General features: G+C 37.9%; 1 protein-coding gene across 1 annotated transcript; it reads left to right on the forward strand.

Annotated features, from left to right (window-relative positions):
• The first annotated feature begins 1,976 nt into the window (after positions 1-1,976).
• LOC136792598 (uncharacterized) lies at positions 1,977-10,070 on the forward strand. Its single transcript, XM_067013692.1, has 3 exons — positions 1,977-3,444; positions 4,796-4,854; positions 9,870-10,070. The coding sequence occupies exons 1-3, from the start codon at positions 2,541-2,543 to the stop codon at positions 10,068-10,070; spliced, it is 1,164 nt and encodes a 387-aa protein (XP_066869793.1). The 5' UTR covers positions 1,977-2,540.
• Positions 10,071-22,892: the final 12,822 nt, after the last annotated feature.

Consider the following 22,892-nt stretch of genomic DNA (forward strand, 5'->3'; position numbering starts at 1 on the left):
GTGATAAAATAATACATGTTTCTGTATCACCACTTTGTATAATAAAGATTCAGTAGTGCATCTCATCACTATTATAACTTTAAAGTAGTGATGAATATAAACGATATTAACAGATACCTGAAACAACTGTAATGTAATAGAAAAATACCTGTGATTTCTATTTATGACTAGGCAACAGTTTCTGCCATTACTACTATGGTTTATTACTTACACTCATAATTGAAGGAAATGCTATACTTCAATTAGAATTTAGTAAAAATAAAGATTTTTTTCCACCTATGTCTCCAGACCTCTTTTCATGGGCTGCAAGTTAAGAAAAAGTAGTGATTTGACTGATGGACATCATAGAGGCCATGAGTTTGGTTTCTTTTGCTTTCCAAATGATGAAACAAAGACCCAGAGTAAGTCTGCAGGGTCACACAACTAAGTACACAGTCGTCTTCCCTCAGTCCACTCTCAAGCCTCTCACCATTGCATTGACATGGATAACTTTTTTGCCTCCACATCTACAGGGATTCTTCCTCTGGTGTCTATTTTCTCTGTTTGCTAAATGGGCTCTCGGTTTCTCCTCACTGGCCTTGGGCTCCTGTATAATTCTCTTTAAATTTTTTTCTATGTATTAATTCCATTGATAAATTATTCCTAATGGATTATGAACCTTATTGGCATATTAAAATTGTTACCAAATGGTGTAAACAGTGGTTTTCAAACTTAACCATGCATCAGAATTACCTCTAAGGCTTTTTAAAGCATAGGATACTGAGTCCTACCCTCACGTGTATTAATTTCCTACCGTTGCTATAAGAAATTACCACAAATTTAGTGGCTTACAACAATATAAATGCATTATCTTATCATTATGGAGGTGAGAAGTCCAAAATAGGTCCACAGGGCTATGTTTCGCCCTGGCTCCTGGGAAGAATCTATTTCCTTGCTTTTTCCACCTTCTAGAGGGCACTCTGACCTTTGCCGCTCTTGTCATATTTCCTTGCACTTGACCTTTCTGCCTCCCTCTTGTTTGGATCCTTGTGATTACATTAAGACAACCCAGATATACCAGGATATATTCCCAGCTCAAGAATCTTAACTTAATCCCATCTGCAAAATCTCTTTGGCCGTGTGTGGTAATATCCACAGGTTCATGGAACTAGGATGTAGGCATTTATGGGGGAAATCTAGCAAGCTCCCATGTAATGCTGGTCTGGGAACCACACACTGAGAACTACTGGCTGAGAGGAGCTAATATTACAATAGGTGGAGAGAGTTCTGTGTTTTATCTCTGCTAACTGATGGAGTGACCTCAAAATTGTCAAGTAAACTCTCTGAATTTTATTTCCACATCCATAAAGAGTGGGGTCAATTAATTGTCTTAACTGCCTCACTGCTTTGTAGTAAAAATTAAAGGATGTTTACTATGCCACCCCAAAGCAGTAAAGTATTACTACTAATAATAAGGAAGAATAGCCCTTCACACTCCATGGAGGAGGATGAAGACATTTGGCAGAGGACAGAATTGATCTGGCCTAGAATGAAAGGCAGACACTTGCTTCCTCTTCTGTTATCACCAAGTATGAGTCAAGAATAGAGGACACACTCAAGGCCCACAGCCTAACTGATGACCTCAGGCATAGTAAAAATCAACCACTGACAGAACAATAGTTTTACAAAATATTGTGCATGGCTGTCTTCCTTCTGGATCTAAGGACACTTTAGTCAGAAACACTTGGTCGAGGAACCAGACATCATTAGGCCTTTCCTAGTTACCTTAGGTCTAGAACCACATGGACTGTATGTCAGGGCAACAAAGATACCTACATCTATATATGGAGGCTAGAGAATTTTATTATCAGACATTAGTACAGTCAAGTCACATCTAAATGTTTGTGATTGTCCACACATGTGGTTTGTACTGCCTTTTCCCTCTTTCCCCTACCATATTTTCCTTTGTTTATTTAAACAAAAATCCTATCTTGTGGGGCGCGGCAAAGCGTTGCCGCAAAGCAGGGTAGAAAAAGCTGAGTCATCCATCCTGTAGCCAGTGCGCATGCGTTGAGATATGCTAACAAGGTTTTAGAGCAGTAACCAGTCCGAAGGCGACGTGTAATTATGCCTTCGATATGAACCAATCAGAGACTTGCACAGTATCCCGAATCTTATATAGGCAGCTGCCGTTACGGCTGCGGGGTCTTCCTTCCATCTTTCTCTAACCAAGCTGTACTCCAATAAAGTGTGATACGAGAAGAATCTAGCGTGTGGCGACTGTTATTCTGCTGGTCAGACGCAGCTCGCCATAAGTGGTGCCGAAACCCGGGAATCGTTGCACCTCGCATGGAGGACCGATTCAGAACTCGACACACGGAGTGAACCGTCGGAGTGAACCGTCGGTGAGTAGTCCAGTCAGGTAAATTTTCGCTTTCACTTTTGTTCCTTTTGTTGTCCTCGCGTTCTTCCTTTGTGTGTTGTTGGCGTGGCCGAGTGCGCACCCCTGGTCGGTAAACAGTTCGAGTGTTCTCCAGCTGCTTTCAGTAGGAATCGGCGGTATGGGGAATAGCTCATCTGCCGAAACTGCCATTGAGTTTCATGAACCCATTCAAGCCTTATTGAGAGATCGGGGACTTAAGCTGTCACAGAAAGCCATAAACAAGTTATTACAAGATATTGATGGCGCTGCACCCTGGTTTGCAGTGTCTGGCAGCTTGACTGTTCCATCATGGGAAAAACTCGGAAGAGATCTAACTGAGCACAGTAAGCTGGGAGAGCTTTCTCGGTGCACCCTCCCGTTGTGGAGGTTGATACACTCGTGTCTCAAAGGGGGAGGATGTGAGGATATAATTCAAAGGGGACGCAAAGCTCTTAGTATGTGTCAAGATAGTGCGTCAGAAGGCGAAAATGTAGGGACTACTGTAAATAGGCCTAAAAATCCAAGAAGAAGAAAAGAAAAACAAGCAGAAAAACAAGGGCAGGCGCCAAGATTGTATCCGCTCTTAGATGAGTTTAAAGCTTTACATTTATCTCAGGAAGAATTGAATCCCAAAGAAGAGGCAGCCTTAGAAGAGGCAGCTGCAGAGTATGAACGGGGACAGTATGGGAGTTCCCCGTGTGCTCGTCCGCCATTATATGCCCCCGCTGCGGCACGAGCTTCCGCGCTTGTATCACTTGCCTTATTTACTATAAATTTTTTGAATGTGCATGATGATGATAAGACTGCTGCAGAGCGTCATGTGGCATTGACTCATAAAGAATATAGTACAGTGATGTGGAAAGATGTATTATCCAACCAATGGAAAGGCCCGGATCGCGTTATTGCTCGATCCAGGGGATCTCTTTGTGTCTCTCCACAGGATCAGGACCCGATTTGGGTGCCGTCAAGATTGACACGGAGCGTGGAAGAGAAACTCGAAAGGGATGCCGAGTGTCGCACGGATGATGCAACAATGGATGATCGTAATGTTTCTTCCCTTGCTCAAGGCAGAGAACCTGACTTTTTGGGGAATCAGCCGGACCTGGCCAGTTCCCATGCCGGTGCATTCCCAGAGTAGAGTGCTCCCTATGCTGTATTCCACTAGTTGTGACATGAATGCGGCATGTACCACGCCATTGAAGCTTGATTGGGTGCCTTATAATGCTAGTAATATAGTTTTGAACAGAAGTCTTTGTTTCAGTTTCGATACTGACAAGGATTGTATTATTTTGAAAAAAGGAATATTACAGGCGTGGGAAAGCCCACTAAGGCATAGTATAGTTCCATTAAAGGTTTTGACGGAAGCGTTACAGCAGATTGCCTCTGGAGCCCAACAAGGTCAGGGTACGGGAATCAATGGCACTGACGAGGCAAATGTCACTACCTTTGCCTTGGAGCATACAGGCATAGTTCCAGTAAGGAAAAACTCTTCTTGTGTACTGGCTAATAGGACCATTGTTGCTCCCTACTGTGAGCCAGATACGGCATCACCCCCGATTTTCACCCAGTGTCAAGATAGAACCCTAGCGAAATATGAAATTAGCTCAGGTTTTCGATTTTCCCCTGATTTGAAGTCTTATATGGGTAGAAAGAGTAAAATCACTAATGAGCGTTGGGTTTTTGAAGGGTGGCCATTTTACTCCTGGCTGTTGATTAATGAAGTGGGGGCCAGCATGGATATCTCTGCTTTGGCCATGTTGCAGCAAAGTAATGGTACCTATTACAATGTTTCTGGGACGGTGCAACATTCCAATGGGACCAGATATAAACTTAAGATCATGAAAACATATGAATCAGTGTATAATTACACCAGATCAGCAGCAGCGGTTTGTGTGAAATCGCCCTTTGTGCTGCTGCTTACTAATGACAGTGCAAATTGCACGAGGTCTGGCCACTGCTGGCTGTCTGAGTGTTGGAATGGGACTCAGGTTACCACTGCCATCGTGGTGCGGGTGCCTACTTTCGTACCTATTCCGATTCGGGCAGATCCAAATAATTTCCCCATTTTAAATTTGTTTCGTATTAAAAGAGATTTTGGCATTACTGCCGCCATTGTCACAGCAATAGCCATTTCTGCCACCGCAGCGGTTACCGCAGGTGTAGCAATGGCGAGCCAAGTTAAGGCCGCAGGAGAAATCAATGAAATTGTGACAAAAACTTCACAGATTTTGGAAGAACAGACTCGATTTGATGCTCATATTGTGAGTGGCATTTTAGCTACCAATGAAAGAATCAATCTATTGGAAGAGGCCATGGATGATTTATATGGCCTCATATAAGTGGGCTGCATGCAGCATGTAGGCCATGTGTGTGTCACACCTTTTCTCGTTCCAGATGCACTCAATAAAAGCAGAGTGATCGGAAGATTCCTAGCGGGAAATTGGTCCCGAGAGGCGGAACGGATGATACTGAAACGGAAGATTCAAATATGGCGGCTTAATGCTACCAAACTGGAGCCAGTTACTTTCGGGGACTTTACCTCTTGGCTCTCCTCTGCTTCCTCCTTTTTCAAAGAGTGGGTGGGAGTAGCTACGTTTGCAGCCTGCTGCCTGTTTGGGATCGTGCTATGTCTCTGGTTGGTCTGTCGAATTCATATCCGAGCGCGTCGAGATAAGGTTCTGCTCACTCAGGCGCTTTTGGCTATCGGTGAAGGTGATTCCCCTGCAGCCTGGCTCTCTGCCCTGAATAATCCCAGATGACTGCCCTTGCACGGAGAGGCCTTGCTGCCATTGCACCTCCATAGGGAGCTCTGTTTTAGGTCTCGACAGCCCTTGCACCCTGCCGCCCTATGATGGCATTGCACGCAGGAGGGTGTCGTAGATGTGCCATCGACAGCCCTTGCACCCTGCCGCCCTATGATGGCATTGCACGCAGGAGGGTGTCATGGATGTGCCAGTGGAAAACTGCCGTTGAACCGTGAGCACACCATGGTGTGAGCATGTGTACCGGCAAAACTTCACTGTGCTATAGTAAATAAATAAGGGGGAGATGTGGGGCGCGGCAAAGCGTTGCCGCAAAGCAGGGTAGAAAAAGCTGAGTCATCCATCCTGTAGCCAGTGCGCATGCGTTGAGATATGCTAACAAGGTTTTAGAGCAGTAACCAGTCCGAAGGCGACGTGTAATTATGCCTTCGATATGAACCAATCAGAGACTTGCACAGTATCCCGAATCTTATATAGGCAGCTGCCGTTACGGCTGCGGGGTCTTCCTTCCATCTTTCTCTAACCAAGCTGTACTCCAATAAAGTGTGATACGAGAAGAATCTAGCGTGTGGCGACTGTTATTCTGCTGGTCAGACGCAGCTCGCCATACTATCTTTGTATTTTTAGAAAGTAAACTGCAAGAATTAATTATGTCATTCTTAAGTGAAAAAATACTGAACATTTGCACACATTTTAAAATTTTATCTTCCAGAAAAATCTTGCAATAACATTCAAATTATTGCTTCTTTACTCTTTGGAGAGAAAAAGATATTGTAAACTATATCCTATATGCTAAATCATTTTAGATTGAAAATAATGCAAACCTGTGCTCACTAAACATGGTGAAATAACAGTTAATATTTCTTCTTTAAAATGCATGTCATCTTTGATCCAAGAGGTCAAAAACTTTGCTAAACCATAGGTCATGATAATTATCCTTCAAGGATATTGTAAAGATATAGAGAGATCAAGCTTTATTATACCAGTTTTCTAGAAGAGAAAGTGAAGCTATAATAGCTAAGCAAAATTGCTAGTAGTAGGGCTGGGAATAGATTCTGGTTTCATGTTTTACCATGCAAAATATCTGATCTCTGACTGGCTGGTTTTGATTTCTGCTATGCTTTCCTACTTGGGACAATTATTTTCTAAGGATACCTAGTAAAATCACTTGATGATAGAGAATATTTAAAAAGATAGTCATTAATCTCTCTGAATTCTAATTTTCTGTCTAAATAACAAAAATCTTGAAAAAGATAATATTTAAGTTGATGTGCATTTTAAAATTCATGAAGGGTCATGTCTAATTGATCATTTGTAGATCCCAAGAATCTAGATGACTTTTCTGGCATACAGGGAGTACAAAATAATATTTATTTAATTAAATTGAATCTAAGTGAGTTGTTCTTTCCAAATCTAAGTTCCTTTGTCCCCAACAATTGTAGAACAGTGAAGTTCTTTGATTGTTATAAGCAGATTAAATCCCTGAGGCAACAGAGAGAAGAACGATCCCAAAGATGAAGCAATGTTCCTTTGACATAGAGTTGTGTAACCAAAGTGTTAAACACATTTGTGAACCTGAGTCCCATGATGATTTCTGAGATTTACCAACTGGTTCAAAGAACAAACCCAGAGTATTTCTAGTAAATAACCTAGAATAATAAAGTTGGGCAAAATCTCCAGAAGGAATTAAGTATGTTCCTTAAAGACTGACAATGTCTCAGTAGGTTTACAGCCATCATATTCATGGTGAAACCAGTGGGCTTTAACCCTAGGGTCTCTGAGAGAACTCTCTTGTTATAGTTTGATGAAGTGAAGAAGAAAGTGGTGGTGGCTCCCTAGAGCATCTGACTTATAGAAGGAGGTAAATCTTAATGATGTTCCAATGGACTAACTGGTTTGTTCACCGTTCATTTTCTCCAAAATTCATTTCAAGTGCATAGGGAACAAGTTACTTTGGAAATGCCCTCTGAGGAGTTGGCTGATTCTGTAGCTACCCATGACTTCCTCTCCTAATACCTTCCTCTCCCCATGGGAATAACTAAAACATGAACATGGATTAACTGGTGTAGATGTTAGTAGTATTGATAGAATTATTTTCTCTGAGTTAGTTCTTCAGAAAGTAACAAATAGAAATCTAAAGAAATAATCTATAACTCAGGTGGTGAAATCTCATAGTATAACCATTATTTCTGTTCAGAAATGCCAGTATACATTAGAGATAATTGATCTTTTAATTTGGAGACCCATTAGTTTTCACTACTAATGCTTCAGCTTGCCTATGGCTGTTGATCATTCATAAACATTGCCACTGACACAGCAACAGCATAACATGCAATTTCAAGGTTTTATTTTGATTTTTTTTCTCCCGTAGGTAAGGAACATCGTGTTGCAAATCCAATGACTTTTTCCTGTCTATTTTTCTTGTAACTGCATTCTCTGGCCTGATTTCTAGCTGGTATGGTGAGCCTTTTAGGTGATATATGAGCAAAGCTTCATCTATGAAGGTGTGTGTTGTGTGCCTCTTTTGTCAAATACACAACTCAAATCTGTTATTCAGTTCCCTTTATATTGTCCCCTAACTAGTTCTGACATGTTATTTCCAAATTATTGACAGTTTGTATAAGATACCTGACCCCAAATATTGCATTTTCTTGGTAAAATGGGTGTGTAGCAGATGGATTAAAAAAAATTAAACAGCTCTATTGACATGTGATTACATATAAAATTAACATACTTAGAGTGTACAATTCAATGGTTTTCAGTACATAGAGTTATGCAGGCAAAACACTTTTTGAAAAGACTCTTCTTTCTGATTTGTTTTTATACCCTTGTCAAAAATCAGTTGACCATAAATATTAGGGCTTATTTCTGAGCTCTCAATTTATTCCATTGATCTGTATATCTATATTCATGCCACTACCACACAATTTTCATTACTGTAGCTTTGTAGTAAGTTTTGAAAGCAGGAAGTGTGAGTACTTTTCAGATGATATTTTGAAAGATCTTGTTTTTTCACCTACAAGTCAGATTAATAACAATGAGTAAAATAAGGGGAAAGCTGATAGTCAACTAATTTGAAAGTAAATGAAAAAGCAAATGTATGTTAGCTCTTAGATAGCTCACTTACATGAAAAGAAGTCTACTTGTGGAGTCCTAGAAAAATAAAAGTTGTTGTCTGGCCTTGGTTTTTTCTTTCCAATCTCTTGTCCTGAACAGTTATGGGAGAAGATTTCTAAACTCCATTGTTTTTTAGGTTTGCATGGGGCCATATTTTGGCCAGTCTTCATTACCACAAAATGTTGTCCCTAAGTGCACATTTTACAAATATACTCATTAATTTTGTGACTTTCCAACTTAGACCAGCTGTCCTATAAACTTTTTCTTAATTACCCACAAATGAAAAAGTCATTTTAGCATTTTGATATGTGGTCATTAAACCAAAGAGAAAATAATTTTCCTGTTGTACCTACTTCCCCACATGGATTATCTGCTACTTTGGATATATTATGATGCAAATATTGGAGAAAAGTGGTTCATATATCTTTGTGCTTAGCACCACTATCATAATAAGTTTTAGTGAAAGGTACAATACATAGGGATGGTATGTAAAATATACCCTAACTCTAGATATCCTAAAAATAATTTTGCTCAATGATTTGTCCTTAAGGTGTCTCATCCACATATTATTATTACACAATACCTCATGTCTTTGTTCTCAGATTCCCATTAGGAATTCATACATCTCTTGTGACAAGAGTTGTGTATTATCTGATGGCACAAAGTGTGCCTGTCATTGTCATTGGAACATGAAGAAAACAGTTGTGTGACAGTTGACATTAAACCCAAGGTGCTTTATTTTTATTTTATCATCCAGATGCCATAAAATAATTAGCAGAAGCTGGTAATCTTCTTTGAAAGATATATTCCTGACTTTTCTATGAGACAAGAAAGATTATCAGTGGAAAGCCTTTAGTCATGAATAAACTTAATAAGTCATGGCTTCTGCATTAGTGTTTGAAAGGTTTAAAAACAGTTCTGCTTTTTGGACTTGTAGATGCAACATGTGGACAGGTTTCTAAGTAGAGGAATGAGAGCCCTTTCACAAATATGTATCCTTAGAACCACAGTTGACATGTTTCTCCATACTACTGAGCACTAGCTCTGTGTTCTTGAAATATCCATTGATTGAGAATAATTAGCATCAAGAAAGTTAAATCTTAATATAATGTGGTATGTCAGTTATATCTCAATAAAAACAGAAAGCAAGAAAGCTACATCTTTGGTAAATATTGTTGAGTTTTACAGGACACAGTTCTGTCAAATAATCAACATTATATTCTAATTAAAAATTATGGTATAAATTATTACTTATATATTCCCTGATGTCACTTTCACCTAAGGATTTTCTATTTCTTTGTTTTGTTTTAATAATGTATATTAAGTTAGAACATTTTTCAACCCAAATAAGTAATTTAAGCCATTGAGTGTGAGGTATAAAAGGCCTTAACAACAAAAGTAGCATTTTACCTTGTCCCATGAATCAGTGTAGTTTTGCTCTCCATTTATTCAAACTTTCTTTTATAATGTTTAAATAAAAGTTTTAAATGTTTATTTATTTTGATTTTGTAAAATCTTTCTGAGGCTTATTCTAGATACCCTGGGATTTTGTTCTTGTGAATGGGATTTTTTTCCATTAAATTTTCCAGCTGGTTATTGCTGACATAGACCTTTGTACTCAAAGAGCAGTCCAGGGTCCAGAAACATTGGCATTACCTGGGAGATTGTTAGAAATTCTGCATCTCTGGCATCATTCCATACTTAGTCAATCAGAATTTGTCTTTCAACAAGATTCTCAGATGAGTCACATGGACATAGAAGTTGAGAAACCTCAGTACAGAGAAAGTTGAGTTAGAGGACCCATTCATTATCTTTATTCTCTTAGAGAAAAACACCTTCAGTGGCAAAATGGGGACAGTGGACCAATTGTCCCATAGCACTTTCTCTTCTGCTCCTAGTCCCTGGTATCTTAGATCTATTCATGAACCCCCTCTATAAGCCTTTTCTGGGAAACTCAATTTTTAAATTATTAAATTGTAGATTTTTTGGTCCTATGAGATTTTGCTTTTAATCTAGTTTTAACTGCATTATATATTATAATGTTTTTCAACATCTTAAATATTTCAGGGTCTCTATTTCTCAGGCCTTTAATTTATGCTTTTTACCTATAATGTGGCATTTGGGAAAGAAGGAATATTATACAGGAGGGCTCAGAAGTCATATGGAATCAGAAGTCTTCTAAATAAATTTTTTTAAGATGGTAAACAATACAAGGGAATAATGCTCTCTTTTAACTCTTAAAGTAAAAATTTTAGAATTATACATTTTATCCTGTCAACTCACATATAAATACATAAATTGGTCGAAGTGTCAGCTACATTGAATTTACACTGAAGTTCTCTTTAAAAAACAGCAATGTATTTAGGCAAAGAAGTTTTGAATTAAAAGGTTCTCAGATTTTAACTGTAGATTCCAAATTATGTCAGTAAATTAAATCTTGATTTTGTTTCTGGCAGACCCAGCTAAGTTAGCCATGAGACTCTGTTGGATATTTCATTTAATAGCATAGTGGTGATAATGATACTAATTTTCTACATGACTTGAATGCTATGGTCTAGCTAGAATTCATTCTCCTTTGTCCAGACATTCCTGGGGTTTACTTATTGATCACTTATTGTTTGTAAATTCTTATTCTGCATAAAATTTATGAATCAGTGCTACCTTTTATAGGTTTTGATCATGATATTGGAGATTGTTGGACATATTATGTTATTTGTTATAATATTAAAACAATTAATTTTATAAATTAGAGTAGTTATCTTTCTAATAAAGTTACCAAATCTCTAACTGTAGGATATACTTTATTTGCCTTTTTAAGAGGGGTGCAGTTTAAAATTGCCTTGAAATTACTTGTAACATTAAGTATGATGAAGGGCATGTATTATACTTTTAAATAGCAACCTCAGGAAATGGCTACAAACTATTTTAGAAAATTACTTCTGCTTCTCAATCTTAAATGTGCATACTGATCACCTAGGGATCTTGTTAAAGTGCAGATCCTTATTCTCTATTTCTAAGTTTCAGCCTGAGATTTTGTGTTTCAAAAAATTCCCAGGTGATTACTAGTACAGCTGGTACACAGACTACACTTTGAGTACGAAAGCTAAAGAGCACTAGTTCTGAAAGTGGGGTCACCAGAAAAAGATATGCTCTTTATTTAGCTCTGGAGTGATTCTGATGCAACTAAGTTTGATGGTGTCTGCTATAGACAATAGGAGCCTTTATGTCCTCAGTACCCCAATCCAAATATTCACAGTTCATTAAAGGTGAAACAAACAAACAAACAAAAACAAACAAACAAAAAAACAAAGACATTAGGTCTAATGTCAATATTCTCCTGAAATAGTTGTTTTGCAGGGCAAGGAAGAAGTTGGTTTTCCTCATTGAAGAGCCTCTTCTTGAAATGACTTTAATTCCATCATAGAGCAGAGTATTATTCACCTCACCTCATGGTATATAGGTATAGATATATAGACATATAAAGATTGGGACTGCCTTATTGTAGCATGATATTTCCCGCTGTGAAGATAGTACCCTTACTTCTTAATGTTAAACTGCTTTGGAGCACAAAATTAAGATTCCACAGGATACACATTTGATGTTATAGGGTGTATCTCAATGGAAGAAAATTAAAAGTAAATTTATTAATATGATATATATATTTATAAATACCATGTTACATATTATAAATATATCATAAAATATAATATATAAAAGGTCTGGTGCATTAGTTTTGCTTTTTTTTTTTTTTTTTTTTTTTTTTTTGCGGTACGCGGGCCTCTCACCGCCGCGGCCCCTCCCGTTGCGGAGCACAGGCTCCGGATGCGCAGGCGCAGCGGCCATGGCTCACGGGCCCAGACGCTCTGCGGCACGTGGGATCTTCCCGGACCGGGGCACGAACCCGTGTCCCCTGCATCTGCAGGCGGATTCTCAACCACTGCGCCACCAGGGAAGCCCTAGTTTTGCTTTTTTATGAGCAATCCGCTGAGGGTTTCTTTTTCCTCAAAAGCCTTGGTGGAAAATTACAATATTGGCAAAATTTTCTGAAAAAATATTTGGAGGCAGTTTACTTAGACTACAGTCCAAAAACAACAGAGAGATAGGTTTGAGCAAGGCCCCAATGCAGGTAACTACCTCAATTAACCCATTGTCTCATCTCCAAGGTTGCTGAAAGAGGAGAGGGCTACTCAGGAAAGGGGCCCAGCTCACTCCTGCACTTTCATTTTAATAAAGTTCACAGAAAGGTGAGGAGTCTTAGAATCATCAGTAGAGTTGGGGGAGAGACAAAGAGATGCAAATGAGTCTAAAGCCTGTACCCAGGAACCCCAAGTTCAAAGTCTTTAGAACTTTGGAGTTTTGAGGACTGCTGTTCAAACAGGGAAAAGCCATGGATTCACCCAGAGGCAGTAGGCAACCTCTTATAGACAATATGTCCAGTTTCTATGAGAAATACAGACGTACCAGATAATGACTTGGACACGAGTAGACCCATTTCTAGTTTTGTAGCTTGTTTGATCATAAAATATTCTTCCGTCAACCATTAGCCACAGTCAGTCAAAGCAATTTCCAACATGACCTCTTAATCTTAACTATGCTTTTCCAGTTAGCCTAATATAAAGTGTATGGGTCACAGGTCCAGAAAAACCCTGGAGGTTTTCCATTTTTGAGCCATAAAAGTGAGTTAACTTCCCCTTTGTTTCTACTCAAAATAGGCTTTTCTCTTCCTCTATTAAGATCCATCCTCCAACAACCAATGTGTATTTCGTGGAATCTTAAATGTGTCTTTCAAAGCAATTTAACTTTAAGAAGTAAGGGTCCTATCTTCAGAGTGGAAGGTGGCCTGCTATAATAAGACATAAGTCCCAATCTTCAGAGACAAGAGAAGCAAATCAAGCAAATGGCAAAAATTCTGATTCAAAGAAGTAAAATTATCCTCATAATAGATCATATTTTCCAAAGATCAGAAAAAAAAAAGTTTCCATTTCACACACTCTTACAGTGTGACTTTAACCCTCCTCCCACTGAAAGGTGGGATTCTGTGTTCTCTCTCCTTGAATGTGGGTGGCTTGTGACACAGGGCAAAGGGAAGCCACATGACTTCCACTGCTAGTTCATGAGGAGCAAAATGACTTCTGCCTGTTGCTTTTTGGACAAATGTTCTTGGAACACAACTACCATGCTCTGAGAAAGCCCAAGCAGCCACATGAAGATTGTAAGTGCACAGGCTGATAACCCCAGCTGAGAGCTCACCACAGTTTTCAGCCACCAGACAAGAGAATAAGTAAGCCTTCTGATTATTAAGCCTCCAGCCAGCAAGTCACTCCCAGCATTTGAAGACTCCCAGTTGAGTTCCCAGACATCAGAGAGCAGAAACATAATATCACAGTGCAAATTCCTGACTCACAGAATCCATGGGCGTAATGATATGGTGATTGCTTTATACTGAGTGGTCTGATATGTGGCAATACTAGCTGGAAGAGTCCTTTTCTATAAAACACACCCCTATACAGACAAAAAATATTTACAGGGAGATCATTGACCTTTACCATGTAGAAGGTTTTCTTTTTCCTCACAACATTTCTTACACTTTCATAAAAGAAAGCTACTTCAAAAATTATATGTTCCCTCAATTATTTGACTCATTGTTAGTTGTGTGGTCTGATCAGATAATACAGTAATAGCAGTCAGTCAGTGGCCCCAAAAGGCTGTTTGAGGACAATATATCTTAGGAGTTATCTCATCTCCAACATGGTTTAACCCTCAGTCATACTGATGATAACCTACCCAATGCAGAGGTATGAATGCATTTACAAATCAAGATATTCCAGATTCCCTGCAGGACCAGGTTCTGTCTCTGAATGCAAGTGGCATGGCAAGGCATGGGACTTGGTTAAGGGGTAGGCTTAGCTCTTATAGAATACAGTGCCTTCATGGCCTGTTTTCCCTCCCAGTCTTTATCCAGGATGATGACTGCCAAATAGGCCATGAGGATTTGTTCAATGCCTTATGTCCACATGTTATAGTCAGACCTAAGTTGTCATGTGATTGGAAGGAGATGTTATAAAACATAGATTTTGTGTTGACATTTAGCTCCATGTGGACCAGCATGGAGATTTCACTGGCACGACTTGTTCTTTCACATCTGTGGAGCAGCAGTGCACTGATTGTCTCTTCCCTGGAGATTGAGACTGGTAAAGATGTTTGGATAAAAATCAAAAGAGGACTTTGGATACCTTAGACTTGAGTAATGTATAGGGGTATCCTCTCTGTGCTAACACAATCATTGAAGAAGAAGATGCAGTAGAATACAGAGAAATTTAGAAATATGTTTGTGGGGAACAATGGTAATGGTTTTTAGAAGTAATCACTGCTAAATACCCTTTACTCACAGCACATTTGGGTGTTTCTGGCTCATGTTAGAGAGGAGTGGTTCTCATAAAAGTACCAGGAGAAATTGTAAGGAAGAACATGTATAAGGAAAAGAGGAAAATCAGAGAATTTATAAGTAAGACATAGAGTCATAGTAACTAACACATTAAAGGAATCTGGGAGTATAATGGGAGAGGATTTGCCACATCTGGACCCATCCAAGGGTGGTGCTAAGACTTTCTTTTCCACATAAGTACAGATTCAGCTCTTCTTTTCACTAAGAGCACCATCCTCTGCTTTCAGGTACTTACAAATACCTGGGCTCTTAAAAACAGTGGGCTTCAGGAGGCTGTTTGCATGTGATTCAGCAAAATTTCAGAAGAGGGTGAAGTACTTTTGCTAAAAGAATCATAGGGTAGCAGCTGGCAACTTTTGATTGACCCTAATCCCCAGGGAGCTGTCTTCACTGGCTGGCTGAAGTCAATTCTCATTTGATTGGCTGTGGGATTATCTGTAAGCATTGGCTGCATTTCTGGCTTTCCAGAGCTAGCCAGAAGAAAGACTTCAACTAGAAGTTGATTTACCAAACCCTCTTGTTGTCCTTGGGTCATTCCCCCATCTCCTTGGTCACTGGTTCCACAGATCAGCAGCACTAGCCTCTGGCTAGGAATTAGAAATGCAAATTCTTTTTTTTAAATTGAAGTACAGTTGATTTACAATTTTATGTTAATTACTGCTGTACTGAAAAGTGATTCAGTTAAATATATATATATATACATTTTAATATTCTTTTCCATTATGGTTTATCATAGGATATTGAATATATTATAGTTCTCTGTGCTATATGGTAGGACATTGCTGTTTATCCATTCTATATATAGAACCTTACATCTGCTAACCCCAACCTCCCACTCCATCCCTCCCCCAACTCCCTTCCTCTCATCAACCACCAGTCTGTTCTCTATGTCTGTGATTCTGTTTCTGTTTCATAGAAATTTTCATTTGTGTCATATTTTAGATTCCACCTATAAGCAATACCATATGGTATTTGTTTCTGACTTACTTCACTTAGTATGATAATCTCCAGTTGCATGCTTGTTGCTGCAAATGGCATTATTTTGTTCTTTTTATGGCTGAGTAGTAGGTATTCCTTTGTATATACGTACCACATCTTCTTTATCCGTTCATCTGTCTATGAACATTTAGGTTGTTTCCATGACTTGGCTATTGTGAATAGTGCTGCTATGAATATAGGGGTGCATGCAACTTTTTAAATTATAGTTTTGTCCTGATATATGCTTAGGAGTGGAATTGCTGGATCATATGGTAGTTACATTTTTAGTTTTTTGGGGAACCTCCATATTGCTTTCCACAATGGCTTCACCGATTTACATTCCCACCAACACTGTAGGAGCATTCCCTTTTCTCCACACCTTCTCCAGCACTTGTTATTTGTAGACTTTTAAATGATGGCCATTCTGACTGGTGTGAAATGGTACCTCATTGTAGTTTTGAGTTGCATAGACATGAAAAGTCTTGAGCCTTACCTGAGATTTACCTCAGAAACCATAGGGATAGGGCCCAAGTTATTTATATTTTAGCAAGTCATCCAAGCAATTCTAGCCCATGTTAAAGTACCAGTATCACGCATGACCTTTCACCAGCCCAGGTAACTCATTGACTGGGTTTGGGGGAAAGGATAAGAGCAGGTTCATCAGCTTCTCCTTCTCTGTATCTTCCATACTCAGTCCTGCCAAGACCTATTTGGAAGCTTAAGAGCCCAGATTGGATGTCAAAAACAATTGAGTCTTTCTCTTTGTTCTCTTTTTTTAATAATCCTAATTTCCTTTGAGATAGTGTGGTTTCATCTGACTAAGGAGGGGAGAGGGTTAATAAAGAGGGAGTGTAGAAAATTTTAAAAAATCCTTTTAAATATGACCTCACCATGTGATGAGATGATACTAGATTATGTAGTCCATCATAATTTAACATTTTTATTTTTAGCAGCTATATCATATAGGGGGAAAATATACCTTTAAATAGACAAAAATCAATAAAGTAAATTTTGCTATGGCTTGTGCTTAGTCTATATAAGAGAAATTAACAATTAAGATGATATTAGAGATTCCCTTTTATTTTTATTAGAAGTTATATTCTTGGTCTAGAAATGTTAAATCATTTTTCTGAGTGCTTCTATACATCTAGAATATTTAAGAATATAAGAAGTGACTCTAAGAATGATCAACATGTGGTACTTCAACATCTCAGAACATCACAACTATTTCAGCATCCAAATAGCAAGCAATAGCTATTAAAAGTACAATAGTCAGAATTTACACTTGTAGTTTAAGTTGCCACCTCCTTTTAGTCAATGCTTCCTCAAAAGTTGACACAATGACTTTGGGTTTTGTTTATTTTATATTTTTATCATACAGGAAAAAAAAAAAAAAAAACAAGCTCCATGCTGTGTTTGTGTTCAATATTCTTTCCTCAGTTATCTTTGTCTTTCCCTTTTCCTTCAAACATGTTTATGTTGCCTCCACTCTTTTAAATTAAATTGAATGAGATAAAATATTTCTCTTCTGAACCCTGTTGAGACTTCTACTCTCTCTGCATCTTCATTGAAAAATGATAATGTGACTTATTTTAAGTTTGAGGGAAGCCTATTATGTAGAAATAGTGTCTTATAATTATTTTGGTTCTAAATAATATTCCATTAATTAACATTGCAGATTTAAAAGCCACATTATTTTTTAAAAGTCAAGTTCAACTTAGAAAGCTTATTTTTTAATTCAATTAAGCTTTTTTTGTGAAAAATTCAATCCCTGCACTTGTTAATTTACAAATATTCAATTAACTGAAGTTTATCATAGTAAATATTCATAATGATTAGCCTCATTTAATTAAATGCCATTAAACATTTTAAACTACAATCAGTCCTCAATTAAATGTGTTTAATTTAATTAAGTACTTCTTAATGCATGTCAGGATAAACTTGCCTACTTAAAGCAAAATCCCTCTAAGTTCTGAAGCAGCTCTTTGAAATCTATGCCCTCACTCAGTAAATTAAGCTCTTTTGAGCATTCTATAATTGTTTATAAACAATTACATTGCGTTACATCTTTAAATGAAAATTGTAATCCTAACAGTAATTATTCATTTCATGTTGAAATCATAAATTTAATCTGCCAGGTGCTCTAATTTGCTGGATTATCTTAAAATTGCAACTCCCTGGGGCTTCCCTGGTGGTGCAGTGGTTGAGAGTCCGCCTGCCGATGCAGGGGACACAGGTTCGTGCCCCGGTCTGGGAGGATCCCACATGCCACGGAGCAGCTGGGCCCCTGAGCCATGGCCGCTAAGCCTGTGTGTCCAGAGCCTGTGCTCTGCAATGGGAGAGGCCACAACAGTGAGAAGCCCGCGTACCGCAAAAAAAAAAAAAAAAAAAAAAAAAAAATTGCAAACCCCTTATGACAAACACATAGGTCACCCCTAAATGTACCAGGAAAAATTTTAATATAAGGATCTGATTGATTTCATCATCTCATTATTTAATTTTAAACAATCCAGGTGATTGTAAAGTGATTTACTCAAATAATTAAGGGGCATAATTTTACCATCTCTGAGTTTGTTGAGTAAAATATTGGGATGATGAGACAATGGCTAATTGATAAGGAAACAGGACGCAGGAATTACATAACTTTCAAGGTGAATCAGTGGGAACCACAGTTAAGCACACTGTTCCCTTTTTTCTGGTTAATTTCCTTTTGCTAAAAGGAACATTGTCCCAGGTTCAATGTGCTTCTTCTGGAATTGTATTGGCCCCTCTCATGACTTGGACATCTTATTCAATTTATTCAATGTTTTATTGTCCCGATTGCTGCTAATTACCTTTATAACTGCTCTCTTCATTGTCTAATTTGGTTCAGCCTTATGTCTCACTTTTCTGTACCTTGATGTAATTCCTTTGTCATTTTTTTTTACTATGAAATTCACTTGTTTAAAATCTTTAAGAATTTCTCTGCCTACAAAAGAAATCATTAATTTCTTAGAGGTGTAAATAATGCCTTTTTATAACCACATTCCCCAACATTCTGCTAGAGTTTTCTAGCTCCCTTAGAACACAACATGCTGGGCTCAATACAATTGCCATGTAATCACGTGTTAACTTGACTTTGGTCTTGCTGCTTTTCTTGCCTTGGAGAACCTACCTCCATTCTCCTTAGCTCATTTGGCAAATGATATAATAATCAATTCTTCTGTGAATTCTTGCTTTCTTAACTTTATTGCTCAGAAAAAAAATCATTGCATTTTCTTCTGACTCCATACAACTTGAATTTTTCTTTGTACTTATGACATTGCTGCACTGTATCCAAATTGGCTCTGACTTTAGTTTTAAAAGGCTCACTTTATCTTAATAATTTCTGCATATACCACTGTAAGTGTTAATAAATATTAGTTGAGTGAAAAAGAAAAGTATACTAGTTTTAATTATTCTGTGATACATGATGAATAACTTTAAGAAGAAATGTAGTTTGTCTTTCACAAATAGTAGATGAGAAGCACTTTGAGAAGAAAAGTAGAAAATTAAAATTAAAACAAATCAGGTCACTTTTTACATAATGGAAAATATTTACTTCAAATATATCAATTATGGAAACGAATATTGTCAACAGATTGAAATTACATTAAGACTTGGAAATATTAATTGGCCATAAAGGTAAAGCTTCTCATCTGTTTTTTATTCAGATACAGTAATGCCTAGATAGAGGTTCCAGGATAACCAACCAACAATTTTAAAAGAGCAAACAAAAATAACTATCAAAAGTTGGAAGAGAGAGGCTATGACTTACAGTGTAAATGAGACCATGATCCTTTCTTGGGGAGAGACTACAGCTAAAGTGTATAGTAGATAAACCAAGAAAAGGTAGCATAGTTAAAGTTTTCTTAAGTGAGTTTCTTGTTGGATTGACTCATCAATTTGTTGGATAAATGTTCTATCATTTCCCACTATTAACTGGGTCCCACCAGTTAGACTCTGTCTTACAAAAAGCCTGTAAGTTTTGTTTCCAAACCCAATTAATACCAGCTGTACTTGTTACTGCAATGTTGTGATTGAATTAAATATTACCAAATCCAAGAAATAAATGAAGGGAGAGATGCTGCTTCTTTGTAGAATTAATTTAGATGCTTTGGGAAAATTCCATGAATATAAGATTGTTAAAATTATATTAATGAAGTGAGGTTAGGTAAAACAACTATGCAAAAACTGGGGAAATTGTTTAAGTATAGAAGGATTCAGTACTTCCATCAGTTTGCAGGTATCAAAATTCTTAATCCACTTTTCAGAAAACAAATCTGGATGTTATAGAAATGCATTCTGGTGTGATTTATCAAGGAAAAGTAAAACAGAATTCCAACTGCGGACACATATTCCAAAAGCAATGATACCATCCTGATAACTTACATGAAAAATTATCACCTTAATGGCATTAAGAGGTTTACTTTTTAATGGAACCTGTGACAGATCTATTTTAAAAGGATTGTTTTCTTTTTTGTGATGTAAACAACAGCCTGATAGTACAGCTGTGGGTTTTGAATAATAGATTTTCTTAATGCAAAGGCCACTGTATAAACTTCCTGTATGGTCCTGTGTATCTACTATAGAACTTCAAAATCCTCCTGACAGGCATGGTGGGTTTTCATGTGTTTGACCCTGCCTATTTCCATAGCTTCATTTCCCACCATTCCCACATGGACATCCTATGAAGTCAAACTGTTTACTCCTTCCCAGGAGAAATGTCTCTGTTTCCTTGCCTGCTCTTGTTGTATGTGCTGTTTTGTCTTCTTGGAAAAAGTTTCTCTCCAACTTTCTGCCTAGTAAATTCTACTCTTGTTTCAGTTTCAGCAAGACTTTTTATCACTTCCTTGGTGCCATTCCAGCTCCTCTGTCCACGCACATGCATACTCTATATTTGTGTCACATAGAATTAAAGGCTTCCTTCTGTGTGCTTTTAGAGAACTCTGTAAACACTTCTATTTTAACATTTACCTTGCTTGGTACTATGGACTGAATGTTGTGCCCCCCTTCAAATTCATAGGCTGAAATCTAATCTCTAATATGATGATATTTGGAGATGGGGTATCTGGGAGGTAATTATGTCATGAGCATGAAGCCCTCACGATGGGATTTGTGCCCTTATAAGAAGAGACATTAGAGATTGTGCTTCCTCTCTCTCCATTCTCTGCTGTGAAAGGGTACAAAGAGAAGGCAGCCATCTGTAAACCCAGAAGGGTGCTCTCACCAGACTGGATTTGCCAACACCTTGATCTTGAACTTCCCAGCCTCCAGACTATAGGAAATAAATGTTTGTTGTTTAACCACACATTCTATGTTAATTTGTTGTAGCAGCCCCAACTGACTAAGACACTTGGTAACTGAATTTTACTTGTGTTAAAAACCAAGACAACAGGCTCAAAATGGAGTCACTTATGCTAAACCCATGTCACTAAACCAAGATTTAATTTCAGTTTCCATTCTCCCAGAAATACAGTCTTAAACCAGTCAATCAGGAATCATCTGATCAGCACTAGTGAGGTGGTCTGCCTGATAGACCCCTGCCATCCCCTAAAGGAAATTGACTTTTCCAGGACCAATCCACTGTTTGAATCCGCTTTTTAAATACTTCCTTGTTCCCACTCCTTTCTGCCTATAAGGTCTTTCATTTTCTACAGCTCCTGGAACTCCTTTGTTCCTGCTAGGTTGGATGAGACCTGATTCATGAATCACTGAATAAAACCAATGAGATCTTTAAAATTTACTCTGTTGAACTTTGTTTTTCAACACTTGATTACCTCTCAATTATACTCTGAGTTGTCAGATGCCCAAAATTGTGTGTTACTCAATTATTTTACCTGTAACTCCCTGAGTAGTGCCTGGTAATTAACAGTTCTGCTGTGGATGTTTTCATGTTTGATTGTCTTTGGAAAACAACACCAAGATTATGTGACTATGTCAAACATTTCAAATTTTCTTTAATCCTTGCATTTCACCTGGCAAAAATGTATAATATTCATATTCTTAAGAGTTTATTTTTAAGATAGTTTTCCATATTTGCTAACTTTTTTTTTTTTTTTGTGGTATGCGGGCCTCTCACTGTTGTGGCCTCTCCCATTGTGGAGTACAGGCTCCGGACACACAGGCTCAGCGACCATGGCTCATGGGCCTAGCCACTCCGTGGCATGTGGGATCTTCCTGGACCAGGGCATGAACCCATGTCCCCTGCATCGGCAGGCGGACTCTCCACCACTGCGCCACCAGGGAAGCCCCATTGCTAACTTTTTATTGCTCAGAAGTACCTGATAAACCTAAAATACATCCCAGTTGAGAAAAACTAAATACTTAAACTTCATTAGTCATCAGAAAATAAAATTAAAACCACAATGAGATGTCACTACAAATCCACCACAATAGCTAAAATAAAAATAGAAAATAAAAAACTCCAAGTTTTGGCTAGAATGTAGAGGAATCAGAACTTTCATATACAGCTGCTAGAAGTACAAATTGGCACAGTTACATTTGAAAACTGTCTGTTACTAACACTGTTAGTAACAGTGTTACTGGCTGTTACTAGTAACAGCTATTAACTTGTAACTGGCTGTTACTAACACTGAACATCTACATGCCCAATGATGGAAGTAGCAATAGTACTCCTAAGAGTACACACCACAGAAACATGTAAACGTGCTTAGTAAAAGACATGTATTAGAATAACTGCTCTTCATAATAACCCAAACCTGAACAATACCGAAATTCAATGACAATGGAATGGATAACTAAATTATGAGCATTCAAACAATGAAATATTACACTACACTGAGAATAAATGATCTACTACTATGCACAGCAATATGAGTGAATCTCACAAACATGACATTGTCTGAAAGAGTGTACGTTGTATTTTTCCATTCATATAAAGTACAAAAACTGACAGAACTAATTTAAGCTGCTAGGAGTCAGGATAATGACTGAACTTGGGTCAAGCATAGTGTCAGATGGAGGCACAAAGAGGAGTTCTAGGGGCTGGTAATGTTTTGTTTTTTGCTTCAGATGCTTGTTCTATTTGTTAAAAAAAAGAAATAATCAAACTCAAATATATCCTTTACTGTATGTACAATAAAAAATTAAAAGTGTACCTATGGAGTGATACACACTCATAGGTCCAGAACCTGGTTTAACATCATAT

The sequence above is a fragment of the Kogia breviceps genome, chromosome 14 (assembly GCF_026419965.1).
Source record: "Kogia breviceps isolate mKogBre1 chromosome 14, mKogBre1 haplotype 1, whole genome shotgun sequence".
Lineage (NCBI taxonomy): Eukaryota > Metazoa > Chordata > Mammalia > Artiodactyla > Physeteridae > Kogia > Kogia breviceps.

Excerpts from the sequence above, each read along its gene's own strand:
- LOC136792598 (XM_067013692.1), top strand. The coding sequence starts at position 2,541 with ATGGGGAATAGCTCATCTGCCGAAACTGCCATTGAGTTTCATGAACCC. Across the intron at positions 3,445-4,795 it reads TGATGCAACAATGGATGATC|ATGCACTCAATAAAAGCAGA; the intron begins GTAATGTTTCTT and ends TTCTCGTTCCAG. Across the intron at positions 4,855-9,869 it reads CGGGAAATTGGTCCCGAGAG|CTGGTTATTGCTGACATAGA; the intron begins GCGGAACGGATG and ends TAAATTTTCCAG.